This window comes from Fusarium pseudograminearum, chromosome 2 (assembly GCF_000303195.2).
Source record: "Fusarium pseudograminearum CS3096 chromosome 2, whole genome shotgun sequence".
NCBI classification, from domain to species: domain Eukaryota; kingdom Fungi; phylum Ascomycota; class Sordariomycetes; order Hypocreales; family Nectriaceae; genus Fusarium; species Fusarium pseudograminearum.
Window position 1 is genome coordinate 3,133,202 of NC_031952.1, and position 13,345 is coordinate 3,146,546.

The following is a 13,345-nucleotide window of genomic DNA, read 5'->3' on the forward strand; positions in this document are numbered from 1 at the left end:
GGGATCCCGTCCGCTCTCCCATAGTCAAGCTGCGAAGCGCTGGATTAGTAGTTGGGTCGGTGACGACCAGCGAATCCCCGGTGTTGTATGTTTTTTTTTTCTTTCTCGGCGATGCGCCAATGTTCGCTGACATCTTTTCCTCCTAGCTCATAGTAAATGTGGCTCCCTTCAGAGCAAGTATTTCCTTGCCAGGCAGGTACGTAGGTCGACTATGAAGACCTCTTTCACGCAGATAGCACAAAATATCACTAGACGAACCACTGCGTTCCTTGACCTGTGGTATATAATATGCTATGAAACAGTCCTTGATAGGACCATGGTGAAATAACAAAAAAAAAAATATAAAAAATTACGCGCTGAGTTGATGGCAACATCTAAGTCAGGTCTGTTTGCCAACTGATCCACCCCCTTTTAAACATTACTTATACGGTTCCTTTTCCGCCTCTTGTATCCCCCATGTCGAATACTGTAGTTCTTTGGGTATCTAACTCGACGTTGTCTCATTCGCACCCTTCTCGGCGTCCCCCTCAGCAAGTCCGTACCGCCTCTTCAGTTCCTCCACCAGAGGCCCAAACTCGTAGTCGCTTACCATGCTATCGTGACGGGTGCATGGGGAATGTCGCAGAGGCAGAAACCACTCAAAAATGGTTTCTCCCATGACACTCTTGAAGTTGTTTCGATATCCAACATGCCAAGGGTTCTCGCCAGATTGCGTCTGCAGAATGGCGAATGTACGTTTGGCTCGTTGGTCCCTAGCCGCCATTCTATTTGTTGCAATAGAGCCAGCGCCATCAGATTGATCCACACCGTTGGAGTGTGCTGTTCCCGGAGCCCTGGAGTCGTCCCCAGGGGGGGAAAGTGGGTAGGTAATTGTAGTGAATTGGTCTGTTGATCGTGTACCGGTGGGAACTCGGACCGCCAATCGAAACGTCTGGTTCTTCCTGAACAGGTCGACATTGGTGATATTCTGAAAGACAAACCGCAAGGCTGTGGCAGTCATAGCGATAGAGAACAAGCCGAACAAAGAACCGAGTGCCAACCCGACAACAACCCGACTTTCCACACCCTGGCCAGCGTTGCGGCGGAGTGTCACGACATAAGCGTTAGTAGCTACGATTAGAACGCAGTAGCATGCGCAATAGAATGTGAATTGGATAAAAAAGTTGAATGCTGTTGATGCGTTAGCCGAGCTGTACCGAGTTTCGTGCATAGAGACGTACAAGTTTCCGAGATGATGCCTCCCATCCAAGGGCATACGTGGTCCATTTTGTAGACACATCGGCCGTACTCGCTCGAATGATGGGCCCGGTCAGGTTTCCAACTCCTACACTCGGAACACCATTTGGGCAACCCATCACTCTCGCATATGAATGCATCCTTGCTGTAGAAGGCTTCGAGTCCAGGGCTATCAGGGTTCGTATCCGCAGGACTCCATTGTAGTGATTCGACGTCGCCGCCGTTTGTTGATCGCTCGTTTCGTTCTGATTCGGCAGCTTCCCTCGCAGCAGTCCAGGGCACGAAGCCAGTGTTGAATTGAATGGTTACGTAGCACCGGATGTAGGCGGCAACCATGAGGATGAAGAAAATGGTATAGAAGACAATGAGGACGATGGCGGTTGCTGTCTTTCTAGTCTCTTGAATGAAGTACTCGACTGCCGATTGTTAGGTATGATGCTAATTAAAGGGATTGCAGGGGAGAACAGAACATACCGCAGCAATAAACCACAACATCATATGTTGCATAGCCAACAAGCATCAGCATAAAAAAGGGAAGCAAACGCGCAATCCATCGCGTGCCACAGCGCTTGCTGGTGGCCGGTCCTTGCATCTCATCGCTCCAAGCCCAAGTCCAGACAGACGAGCTGTCAGAGTCGATGTCCGTAGCTGGTTCTACAGGTTTGACAGGCAAAGAGGAGGCGCGTGTTAGTACCGGTGGCGCGGGGCTATCAGTCCTCCTTGTGGAAGCGTTGGGTAAGGACCAGGAGCGCGTTAGTGTTGGTGGTGGTCGAGTAATAATGGTCTCATCTTTTACTACCGTCGCATTGATGGTTGTGTCGGAAGTATTACTTGCCAAGTCCAGCTCTCCCGAGCGGGCCACTAATACGTCGACGGTCATTTTAGTTGGATGTGTAATCCACACTGTACGTCCAAGCAGAAGTCGATACCTTAGTAGATATATCTTGTGAGGATACGATTGTATGAAGAAGTGATTTGTTTAAGAACGAGGTTAGAATTATGAGAGTCATGCAAAAAGAAAACACTGAAATATATGTGACAACACAGAAAGCTACAGATTTTACAGTTCATTGACTGAGTGAATATAGAAAGGTTGTTCAAACGCTTACACAAACAACCTTTGACTTACATGCAACTTTCAGCACCTATCTACCTAAAAATGCGCAGAAAGGTTTGCAGGTTGACAAACAGGAGTTTTATCTCGAACGCTATACTCTGGCTAGCTAGATTAGCAGGTAGGATGATTTTCAAATAGAGACGTCCGTAACGATTAACACTGCAAATACTGTTTGTTGGGCTTCCTCAATACGGGTAGATAAGTAAGGTAGTCACTGTACTTGCAACCTGAGCAAAGGGACATTGGTCCACAACTACTAAGCTTTTTTGTTGTATAAACTTAGCTACCTCCTGCTGTATGAAGGATTTTACAAAGAACTTATTTGATCAAGGGCATAAACTCTATACATATTTGCGTTTATGACCAGCTCACTCGACTTTGAGAGGTCATCATACCTACCTAGGTAGGTACTAAGCTATGTCAGCCCCAGTAGTTAGCTGTGCCACACTCTTCAGTTCCTAATATGGCTGGATGTCTCCCCCAGAGCCGAGCTGCTCAACCAACAACGCGTTTAACATGTGGACAAAAACTTGATTTGGCTATGTTTAAATGTCAAATAACTATATCAGGAATGATTGGGTGTCAAGACCTACACTGAAAACTACTTTTTAGTGCCATCATATCTATAGATGAGTTTGAGGCGATAGAGAAGGCCTCAATTCAAACAATTGGCTGTTACTCGCTGTAAGTCTGCCTCGTTTATGAGATTAGTCTAGCAACTCTCGGGTTTTCTATTTAATTCTATGCTTTGTGTAATAGCTTACAGGCCGTCGTTTGTACGCTGAAACATCATCGAAACAGCTTTTAAACTGCCAGAGTCCATGTCCATACGGCGATCCACTTACTTTCAAAAGAAGTGCTCAGCCCCTTGAGACTCGTCACTTACCAGTAGTGATAGGGCTTGAAGTCGAGACCATTGGGGAGGGCTTCAATCTCTAACATGGGCTCACGGCTGCTTCCTTGCTGACACAAAGTTGATCCTCACCTCAGTGCCTCTATTCCTGCTAGTGCATCTTGTAGGGCAGGATAGGGGGATCCAATAATCGCCTCTGTAATTGTGCAACAGGGATTAAGTCTTTTAACGTCAATGAGTTGTCAATTTAGTCCAGGGGCTTCACGACACTACGATTGACAGCAGGTGTCCATATTGATGTTGTTGATGGGCTCACAGCCATCCGACTATTACTTACCTCCTTGCATATCTTACCAAGGCACAAACAGGTAGGCAGCCTGCAGTTGAGTAGCTACTACTATGTACCTACTAACTACCTCTAGGTACTAAGGTACTAACCTACCTACGGAACAGCCCGAATGACAATTTCCCTTCTCAGGCATCAAGTATTACCTCGTGGCACAACGTTTTATTTGATGTTCAGGCCTTCCTTCTATGGTCTATGAGGTAGTAGGCAACCATCTCATGCACTCCAGCATCGTCAGACCACCTTGGGTACATATTACCTACCTGACCTGTATCATGTCCGACTTAACCGTCTCTCTTTCAAAACTGTATCCTGTCTCTGCCACCTCAACATGTGAGATTGCAGCTCTCCGGTCGGTTTATGTAAACCCGGCCGAGACAAGCACTAACTCGCCAGTCTACCTTCGCCTAAGGGTATGCTGTGACTTGACACAGCCTTGGGCATATATCGGTAGACGATTGTTAGACCCGATACGATGACCATCTCGCGCAGAATATGGAAGGGCAAAGACCGACAAGGAATCCCAGCCTTGTGTGCTTGATGACATGGCTTAGGCACTGGGTTTCAACCTGAGAATCGCTTCTATCTTCAACCACGAATATGTATGCCCAGCTCAACAAGATGCGACTGGAAACACCTGTGTCACAACCTCAAGGCTCAAACGACGGCGCACCGTGAGGCCAAAGGACCACTTCGCGCCTCTTTCCAACAGTTGTACTGTTGGTTGACGGTTTACTCAAGCCACGGTTCGGCTGGCAGTAGTTTTTCCACATTTACTTGCATATTAAGTAGGCTTATCAATTGGTGTGTAGCAAGGCAATCTTTGAAAAGACATATAAGTTCAGCCGAACTTCCCCTCGTTTTATCTATCCTGCTCAAAATCTTCTTATATTTTTGCAATTGCTCTCTTCTCTTCCTTCTATCATGTACTGACTTCTTTCAGGTGGACTTTTACTTGAACAGAAACGTATGTTTCGACCTTGCCCTGACACTATAGAGGACCATCACCATCGTTCTACGAACGGAGGGTTTCTACCTCGAAAAGTGCCCTCCAATACTGGACCGACCGAAAAGAACAAAGAGAAACACACATGACTCTATCGTTGCACAACGTCAATGAAAGACGAAACTTACGGGAACACTACAAAAAATGGTGTGATCTTGCACGAAATCTTCGACAAGAGCGAAAACAACTTCACTTTGCTTCCGCAACTTCCGGACTGTGTTACGAAACCAAAGAGGAGAGTATTTCTGCTATCTAATAATCTTATACACATCCTCGAGTACTTCCGCAGATTCTGCCTTATTTTTGCGACCCATGCAGAAACTCTACTGTCGTGTTTGACAAGGACTCGGGCACCATGGGTGCATTGGACTATACCATTCAGTTGAGTGATATCCTTCTACAAGAGATGCATATCTTTATACTGACGTGTGACACAGTGCTTCTGCAGTCTTGAGCGCCAGAGAATATGCACTTCTAAGCCTCGTTTCCACCACAAGGAAGGTGACATCCATCACCTTTGAGCGATCTCGCATAACAATTGCTTATCCGATACCGGTCATTTGCAGAGCCTCATGGCTATAACCAAGACCTACTTGTTTGTCTGAACACCCCCCCGCCGAGGTCCCTCGCCCTGATCCCTTTTCTTCATCAGAATCTACAATATACACTCAGTATTAAACAACAAACTATTAGGCGACGGCTGCTCAGCCATGGTTAGCTCTTAGGAATGCCCCGCTCCAACCCCCGCCTCGTTTTTGGCAACCCACTTCAACACTTGCAACATCGGAGAATAACAGATGCGCAAAATCTCAATCGAACCAAACTTTCAGTCGGTCCAAACGAAAATAACATTCAAGGCAGTCCGGCATTGCAAGTCCACGCTATTGCTGTTCTTGTGTATAAGCTTTGTGCTCTATACTGGGGCTGCGTAAACAAGTAGGTATGGACAGCAACATGGGGTTGAAAGACTCTACTGCGCACTGACAGTGCTCGTGAAAATAGGCACCAGAAATTCCAGGGCCAGTTGAGTTGAAAGAACCTTAGGTACCGCCTCGTACTATCATGCTAAACACGTGGGTTTAGATGCGGATGTTGGCAAGCAAGAGTCATTGTTGCTAAACACCTTTCAAACATGCTTAACCTCGCTATTTGGTCAGACTACGGCACACATATGACGGTCAACATTGGTTCGAAACCATGACGCTTTCTACTGGCAACCATATTTCATCCCTCAAGCTATTACCACTGGGTGGAGCTTCCTTCGATTACCACTCATGTGCCGCCCCTGGATAATGCCCAGACGTGCGCAGTGCCGTTACCCAGCTCATCGATTCGACATGTCGTTCGTTAAGCATGGATTGACCTCTAACAAGGTCCAATGGTTCCTGTGACCGTTGAAACACTTGTTCTCAATCCATCATCGATTTGCTGTCGGAGCTTCACCAGGATCGGCTTCGCCATGGCGCATAGACTCAGAACACACACAATCACAGCTCTTTCAACATGCCCGGCACTAAACGATTGTGTTTTTCTGCGCAGACGTTTGTAAACGACGATTGTGTGCCAGGCGCTTGATGGATTTTGCAAAGGTAAGGTGAGGTTGCCTCTGTTAGCACACATCGTGTCTGTGAATCACAAGTCGCCTGGAAAAAGCCTTGACTATCCTTCAGATGAAAATATTTATTATTATAAATATTCAAAGGCATCTCATCCGAAGACCAAATTCCCTAACTACTCATACAGCATCTTTAGTACGCTGCATTGACCGTGATCTTGCCCTTCTACAGCTGAAAACACAGATAAACCATCTTTTACTCTTTTCTCAACAAGTATTCACCATGGCCATTGTGACTTTCTGGCGCTGCAACTATTGCTACCATGAAAACACTTGGAACACTGGGGAAGCTTGCCAAAATTGCTCAGCTTATTACAACGATAAATGCAAGGTTTATTCTCACGACGTCAAGTCGAAATGAAGGATGATGCCAACTAAGAAACGGACAGATTTGCTCAAGGAGAGCAAATCTCACGCAAACATTCCATCTTCAACATGACTTGATCGCTCGAAACAACAACTCTGGTGTCAATTTATCACCATATGGGTCATTGCAAAGTAGCGACAAGGTCTGGCACGGCAACTTTTCTTTCTTAAATAAGGCGGTTCAATGTCTTTTGGCCTACAACATACAACAGCACTGGCTATTATAAAAGTTTAGAGAAAACGATGGAAAACGGTACATCGACAATTAGACTCACGTCTGAAGGGAAGCGACAGGATATCGAACTGTGATGATCGATCGTCTTGTCCTGGCCTTCTTTTCTTTTCACAACCTCATACTCCCTCGACGCCCTTTCAAGACCCGTCCTCACATTCTGGCCGGGTGTTATTGGGTAGATGTATTTCTTATTCTACTCTTGTTTCTTTTGTCTTTGTGTTATGTTTCACTCGTCTTTCCTTTGTGTTTTGCCTCTTGTTTTGCTCTTTCTACCATAGATCCCCCTGTCTCATTTGTTTATTGTTTTCTCTTTGTAGACTTCCAGCATCATTAGCGGCATTATAGACAACCGATTGAACTATGCAAACTTTCGCTGCTCTTGTGGATTTACCGTCTGTTCCAACGGACTTGAGTGTATGTATTGAAGATCCAGTACATGATAGCGACCAAATATCCTATATGCATCACGGCATAACCGGGCTTTTATACAGCGCCTTGCCATCATGGGCTAGGGATTGGAACTGTAGAATAGTATCTCTGTTTTTAACACTCAAGCTTTACAAATGCAATAAAGAAACGACAGGACATCACCGGGTGGAAAATGACGGGCCACTTAGTCTTTACATGAGACAATCGCTGCCTGGAAACTAGAAACTCTATCGAGTTTATAATTGTGACTAACAAGGCGTACTCGCCAGTCAATTCTCGCATACCTACTAGTCACAGTGCTGGGTGGTTAATGTGCTGATGTGTAATATTTTCTGGCTGCTGTCATGTGCCTTCCAGAAGATAAGCAAAAGGTTCTACCTACCTATCTAGGTAGATAGTATCAAAGGTATTGCGGTGTAGGTAAGACAAGACAGGGCTAATGTGCACTGCACTGTCAGTTGTGCTGTCTCACCTACCTGCAGACACTCACTGCACGTCTGACAAGATTAGGTAGTTGAGGCTCTTCCTCGCGGTGAGCCCCCCTGGCCCCTGTCTCCCCCTCCCCGTCCCCCATCAATCTCATCCTGCACTCCTGATATTTTTGTCATATCATCTCTCTAGGCATCTTCTCTTCCAACCATGTTCTTAATATTAAGTACATTGAAGTCGATCCACTTCTTCTCAGCCCCCCCCCGGGTGTTGTGCTTTGGGGCATCAGAAGTGACAGGAAGTTAGCTCAAATCACAACCTAGTCTCCCAACTATGTTGAAATAACACACACACACACACACACACACACACACACACATACAGACTATTTCTCTCGAGAAGCGACAAAGCATACCCGTGGCCGGCATCAGCCTTGCGCTTGGTACGGACAAACATACATCTCACCAAGCGTTCCAACATCTCTCCTGTTTTTGCGTCCCTGGGTACTTTGCAATTGCGCATTACCTACCTAGGTAGACAAGTTGTGGTCTAGTACTCACAAGCGTAATGCACGTTTGAGCCTCATCTTACCTTTGCACATTGACAGCATGAGCAGATAGCTCCAAGTTGGCCCGCTGCCTTGTTTTCGCCCTGTTTCACCTGCAAAGAGACAAAGGAGACCGTTATACACAAGCACAAAGGATGTTTGGTAGTAAGATTGTATATAAATGTTGCCTGGGCCGATGCTCATTTAATACCCGTGTTGTACACCAGTTACTAACCAAACAAATTCATCCATTACACCATAATCACAACGAAAATCAGAAGCATCATTACAATACTTGATTGACAAGGAGGCGTGAAAACTAGATACTTAAGCAAAGTTGCATGTGTCCATAGCAGCCAGACAGCCAACTAACCAATTCCTTGTACTGTACAATGCTAAACCCCCTTGTGTTAGCAGTCTAACACCTTGTACGCCTTGGCGCCCGCAGATAAATAATAATAGTAGTGATACCTAGTGGCGGGAAAAGCGTAGCGACTCCGAAATCCATATCCCCTCTCTCACTCCTCGTACCTGATTCATTAATGGCTTGGCCCAAAAAATGCAATCCGCGTCCGTCAGAATGCCTCGTTTATCTGCAAACGTAAATCTCCATCTCAACGTCGTCATCTCTTTTCAATCCTTCAATCATCAGCTGCCACCATAATCTCAGCCAATTGAGAAATGTTCATTGTCGTTCGAGGCATCGGAGTTGGGAACGGATTCCTTTTGATGCTACCAATTTTGGTCGTAGATTTGGTATTGACCTTTGTTACCGAAGCACCTTTTGCTTTGCTTGCTGCAACAAGACCAACGTTTGATGCTCGCCCGGCCGCTCGCTTCTGGGGCGTTCGTGAGTAAGTCTGGATAACGCGCTTTGTGGTCGTCTTCTTAAGAATGGCCCCTGCCGAGACGCGTTGCTTTGCGGGTGGCTTGGAGCCCAGAGCTGCCTTCTTTGCAGTCGCTGTAACTGTCGAAACACCCTTCTTGATAGCACTCGCTGCGCCTTTGGCAACCTTTGAACTGGCATTTGAGATGGCTCGCTTCACTCCCTTCGCAGGTTGAACCTTGCGCTTCTTAGCATTTTTGCCACTGTCAGCCTCATCGCCAACCAGTTCCTTGAGCTTGCGCTTGCCAGCTTTGACGGCGCCCTTAACTGCATTCTTGAGGTCCGTCTTGGGTTGCTTGACTTCGCGCGGCTTAGGACCAAGGACACCGCGGCAGTTGGGCTCGCCGCAGAGGCATTTTTGGACATTCTTCGCCGAGAATGGGTCAAAATTGTAATCGTAGGTCAGTTCATCACCTGTCATGATGGGCTTGTCGCCAGCAAACAGGGCCATTCGCGGCTGTCCGGAAACGATCCATTTAATCATTCTGCAGTTGGGATTGCAGCTGTGATTCACGAAACGCGCGATGCTTCCCGTAGTGGCGTCTATGATCATGTTTTGATCAAAACTCATGAGATAGTAGCACTTTACTTAGTTAGTGTGACTGTCCAATCAGAATTGAGCGACGATTCAGAAACTCACCTCGTTGTCTTTATAGACCTCCGTCATGCGGCGCTCACACTCCTCCTCGGTAATGATTTCACCAGCGTACTCCATGATGATTTGGTTAGGCCTGAAGCATCGATTGCTTCGTACACCGTATCCACGGTCAGAGGTCTTGATCACCTCAACACCAACTCGATACTTTCCGCCCCGGTTTCGTCGTGCTGTCAAATTGGCGAACGCACGATTGGTGCAATACTTCTTGCCAGCGTTGCAATTCTGCTCATCGCATTCATACAGCATAATCCTGTTTTGACAACTCTCGGCACAACCATCTTCTGGCTTGCAGACACACTTTGAAGAGTAGTCGTGGAAGTGGGGCGACTTTCTCCAGTAGTCTTTGGATTCGCCAATAAAGCGATCTAGAATATATTAGAACCAACTTTGCAATTTCGGCATCGAACTTACTTTTTGTCATCTTCTTCCACTCATCAGGCTTGGGCTGACCTGGAGGAAGAGGATGGCAGACTTGATATGGGAGTTTAAAATCGCGACCGTCGATGAGAGTCCGCAGGCCAGTGAAGATAGGCATGGGCATAGTCTTATTAACGCGACCGTTGGGGATAAGATCGGGCACCTGGGCGATTGTTTTCTTATCTACCCCCGACAGTGCCTTAATTATATCGGTGGGAGTATCCTGGCCCGCATAGAGACCCTTGACAAGGTACTTCTTAGGTTTGCGGTTCCTGAATCTATTCATAGGTTCGGGCTCAGCGTCCTTGGGTTCTTCGGCGGCTGGTTCGGGTTGAGACTTCTTTTTTGGTGGTGGCGCGGGAGCTTTGGGGTCGACGAATTTTCCGTTAGACCAAACACTCTGGATCACGGGCTTTTCGTCAATATGAGAAAACTCCTTTGTATCCTGCAGGCGTCTAAGCTCGCGTGACAACGGCGTCTCGGACTCCAAAGATTTGCGACTCCGTTTAGTGACCTTTGACTTTTTGTTGACGGGCGTAACCGCGGCAGGCGCAATGGTACTGGAACGACGCGTTGAAGGACGCTTGCTTGGCAAGTCCTCCTCCAAGATTCTCTGGCGGCGAGTGCGCGGCGAATCGAGTTTGCTGGCTGACTGTGTGACTCCTAGCGCGTCAATGCCACTTCGGACTGTTTCGGGTGTTGCACCTTGAGCAGGGCTTGAAGATGCTGAGCCATAACCGGGCAAGACTGGGCCAGAAACAGTTCGTCTTCTTCGTCTTCGATCCGCTACAATGTCACCTTTGGCGCGTCGCTTTCCGTGGCCGGCGGTACCACTCAATTGAACCAGATTATATACAGGAGCGCTCACGCGGCTGCGTCGAGAGCGTGTTGGGGCAGACGGGGGCGGTTCGGTGAGGCTGATGGAGTCTGTAGGCTCGATCAGGTTGGATGTGGTAAGCGTGACTTCAGGAGACTCGATGTCGAGTGCAACATGAACGACATCGCGCTTGGGCGATTCGGAGTGAAGACTGGCTTCATCGGCAACGGTAGTAGGAGGCGTGGAAGTCGTTGACGCGACATTAGAAGAGGAATCGTCCGTGACGCCTACGTCGAAGGCGCCTTCGGAGGTCAAGACGAGTGCCATATTGGCAAGGTAAGAGGTCGTCTCGGATGTAGTAGACTGCTTTGACGCGAAATGTTCAAAGACAGAAAGTCATTCGGGTTCTAATAAAAAAAAAGCGTGAGAAAAGAATGACTCCGAATTAATTAAAGATTGAGAAAAGAGAGAAATAACATAAAAAGTTATGGTTGATAGAGTTTCAAGAGAGGAAAAGGTAGAAGGTGAAGGATAGAGGGTGTCAAGAGGTAAATGGAGTTAGGAAGCAAACGCGGCGCGCTCAGATAAGAGTGGGATTGGGAAGGAGAGAGTGGGCGACTAAGGATGTTGCTTTCCCCCCGCGCGCGCCAGTCCAACCTAGACTGGTCCAGGGCAGGCAAGAAGAACCAGGTCAAGGTCAAAGACTGCCCGGGCAAGAGGCTTGGTACGTACTCCAATATTTGGGAAGGCAGGAACGATAACAGCCGAAAAAAGAGGAGTAAGGAAGGATCGGATTTGGCGATCAGAAAGAGAATGCGGAGAGTGTCAAGTCGACGTGCGAGGTTGGTGTAAGGAAGTAGATAGATATTGAGATATGATATAGGTACACACAGGAAGAAGAGAGATGTATAAGTACCTTGTTTAATGAACGTGACGGGGGTGTGAATCAGTCTTGGATGATCAAGAAAACGCGTATCAGCGATACAGGTAAACAACAAGAGTTGAGTTGAGATGTTCAAAGATGAGTTGAACGAAAACTGTTGTTGGCTCCTAGTCGCGTCGTTTGGTTGATGTAAGGTAAAAGTGGGATAAGTGGCCGGACCAGATCAATACGTGACAGGCAGTAGCAGGAGAGCATGAAAGAAAAGGAGGGGGTTATAATGAAGCAAAAAAAGAAGGAGAAGTAAAAGCGTTGTAGAGTCTAACAGTGGAGAACAAAGTCTCGTGCGTGAGTGCAATATACAGAATATGGCCACTATGTCTCTCGGCGGTGCAGTCGAGATGTAGTTGTTAGGAGGATGAGAGAATTTGGAGGTTGGGAGGAGAAACAAGGGAGTTTTGGTTTGTTCGCCCCTTAGGCCTGCCTAGGCTGAGCTGAGCTGAGGCAGGGAGGAGTACAATCGACAATTGGATGCGAGGATGAGCATGGCTGGCCGGCTGGCTGATTTTCGAGGTAAGGCAAGGTAGGTAAACGCGAGTTTCCTAGACCGAAACCATATGGACCGCCTGAGACGAGATGCGCAACATTGCTTTGGCCACAATAAATGCAATCTGTTCGCAAAACCATTCAAGGCGTTGGAAAAATTGCATCTGTTCTTATGGCAATATTCAAAATGCGATTCCACTCATTCAAACTCGACATTGTTCGAGTTACAGGTCCCCTCTCGAACGTCTCTTGCCTCGTGCTTGCTTTGCCACCTGGCGCCTTGACGATATCTGACTCAGATATCACTGCATTTCGGAACAAGAGCTAGAGGAAGATTCATCACATAGACCCAGAAGAAAGGGCATTGCAATATGGATACAATATATCGTTGGATGAGTTTACAGTTTCGCTGGTTGTATCGCCCAAGATACCCTCGTTCACCAACCGCTCGGCTACCAGAGAGCTCTAAGTGGCATTTGCCAGCACAGAGTTGACTATTCAATAAAGAAGCAATACTCACTGTCCATCAAGAGTAATTAAACCCGTTCCCAAAACAGAAAGCCTAGAATTCTGCAAGTTTCGAGTGAGTGACGTTGCATTGCTCAGGGGCCAGAGCGCGAGTTACCTCCGAAAAGGGCGGGTACTGAAGCTCTCACGGACTGCCAAACAACCAACTACCCACTAGGAAGACGGGATTAAGAACCTGCGGTCATTTGTGCAAGTTCTCCAATAATTCAGTTTTATTGGAAAGATATCGCAACCTTTGAAGCATATTTTGTACCATGACGACCGTGACTGGGCCTATTGCTTTGCGGTGATCCTCGCTATCGTTGGATGACACTCTTTTGCAGCAACATGAACGATAACGCTGAATCTATACATTTCGATGTTTCTGAACATTTACGCACCGATTCAACTATAGAGACTGATCCAACACCAATAGTCCCAGGTCCGTCTGTGAC

The 13,345-nt window shown here is 47.1% G+C and overlaps 2 protein-coding genes across 2 annotated transcripts, besides 4 other annotated features; both read right to left on the reverse strand.

Annotated features, from left to right (window-relative positions):
• Positions 1-4: 4 nt before the first annotated feature.
• Positions 5-96: a repeat region.
• Positions 97-322: 226 nt separating this feature from the next.
• Positions 323-352: a repeat region.
• Positions 353-484: 132 nt separating this feature from the next.
• Positions 485-2,116, reverse strand: FPSE_08918 (uncharacterized protein; the record flags this gene model as incomplete). Its single annotated transcript, XM_009262036.1, has 3 exons — positions 485-1,170; positions 1,221-1,652; positions 1,711-2,116. The coding sequence occupies 3 exons, from the start codon at positions 2,114-2,116 to the stop codon at positions 485-487; spliced, it is 1,524 nt and encodes a 507-aa protein (XP_009260311.1).
• A 4,115-nt stretch (positions 2,117-6,231) lies between these two features.
• Positions 6,232-6,255: a repeat region.
• A 1,721-nt stretch (positions 6,256-7,976) lies between these two features.
• Positions 7,977-8,015: a microsatellite.
• An 805-nt stretch (positions 8,016-8,820) lies between these two features.
• Positions 8,821-11,284, reverse strand: FPSE_08917 (uncharacterized protein; the record flags this gene model as incomplete). Its single annotated transcript, XM_009262035.1, has 3 exons — positions 8,821-9,648; positions 9,706-10,088; positions 10,135-11,284. 3 exons carry the CDS (start codon positions 11,282-11,284, stop codon positions 8,821-8,823), a joined length of 2,361 nt encoding a protein of 786 aa, XP_009260310.1.
• Between the last annotated feature and the right edge of the window lie 2,061 nt (positions 11,285-13,345).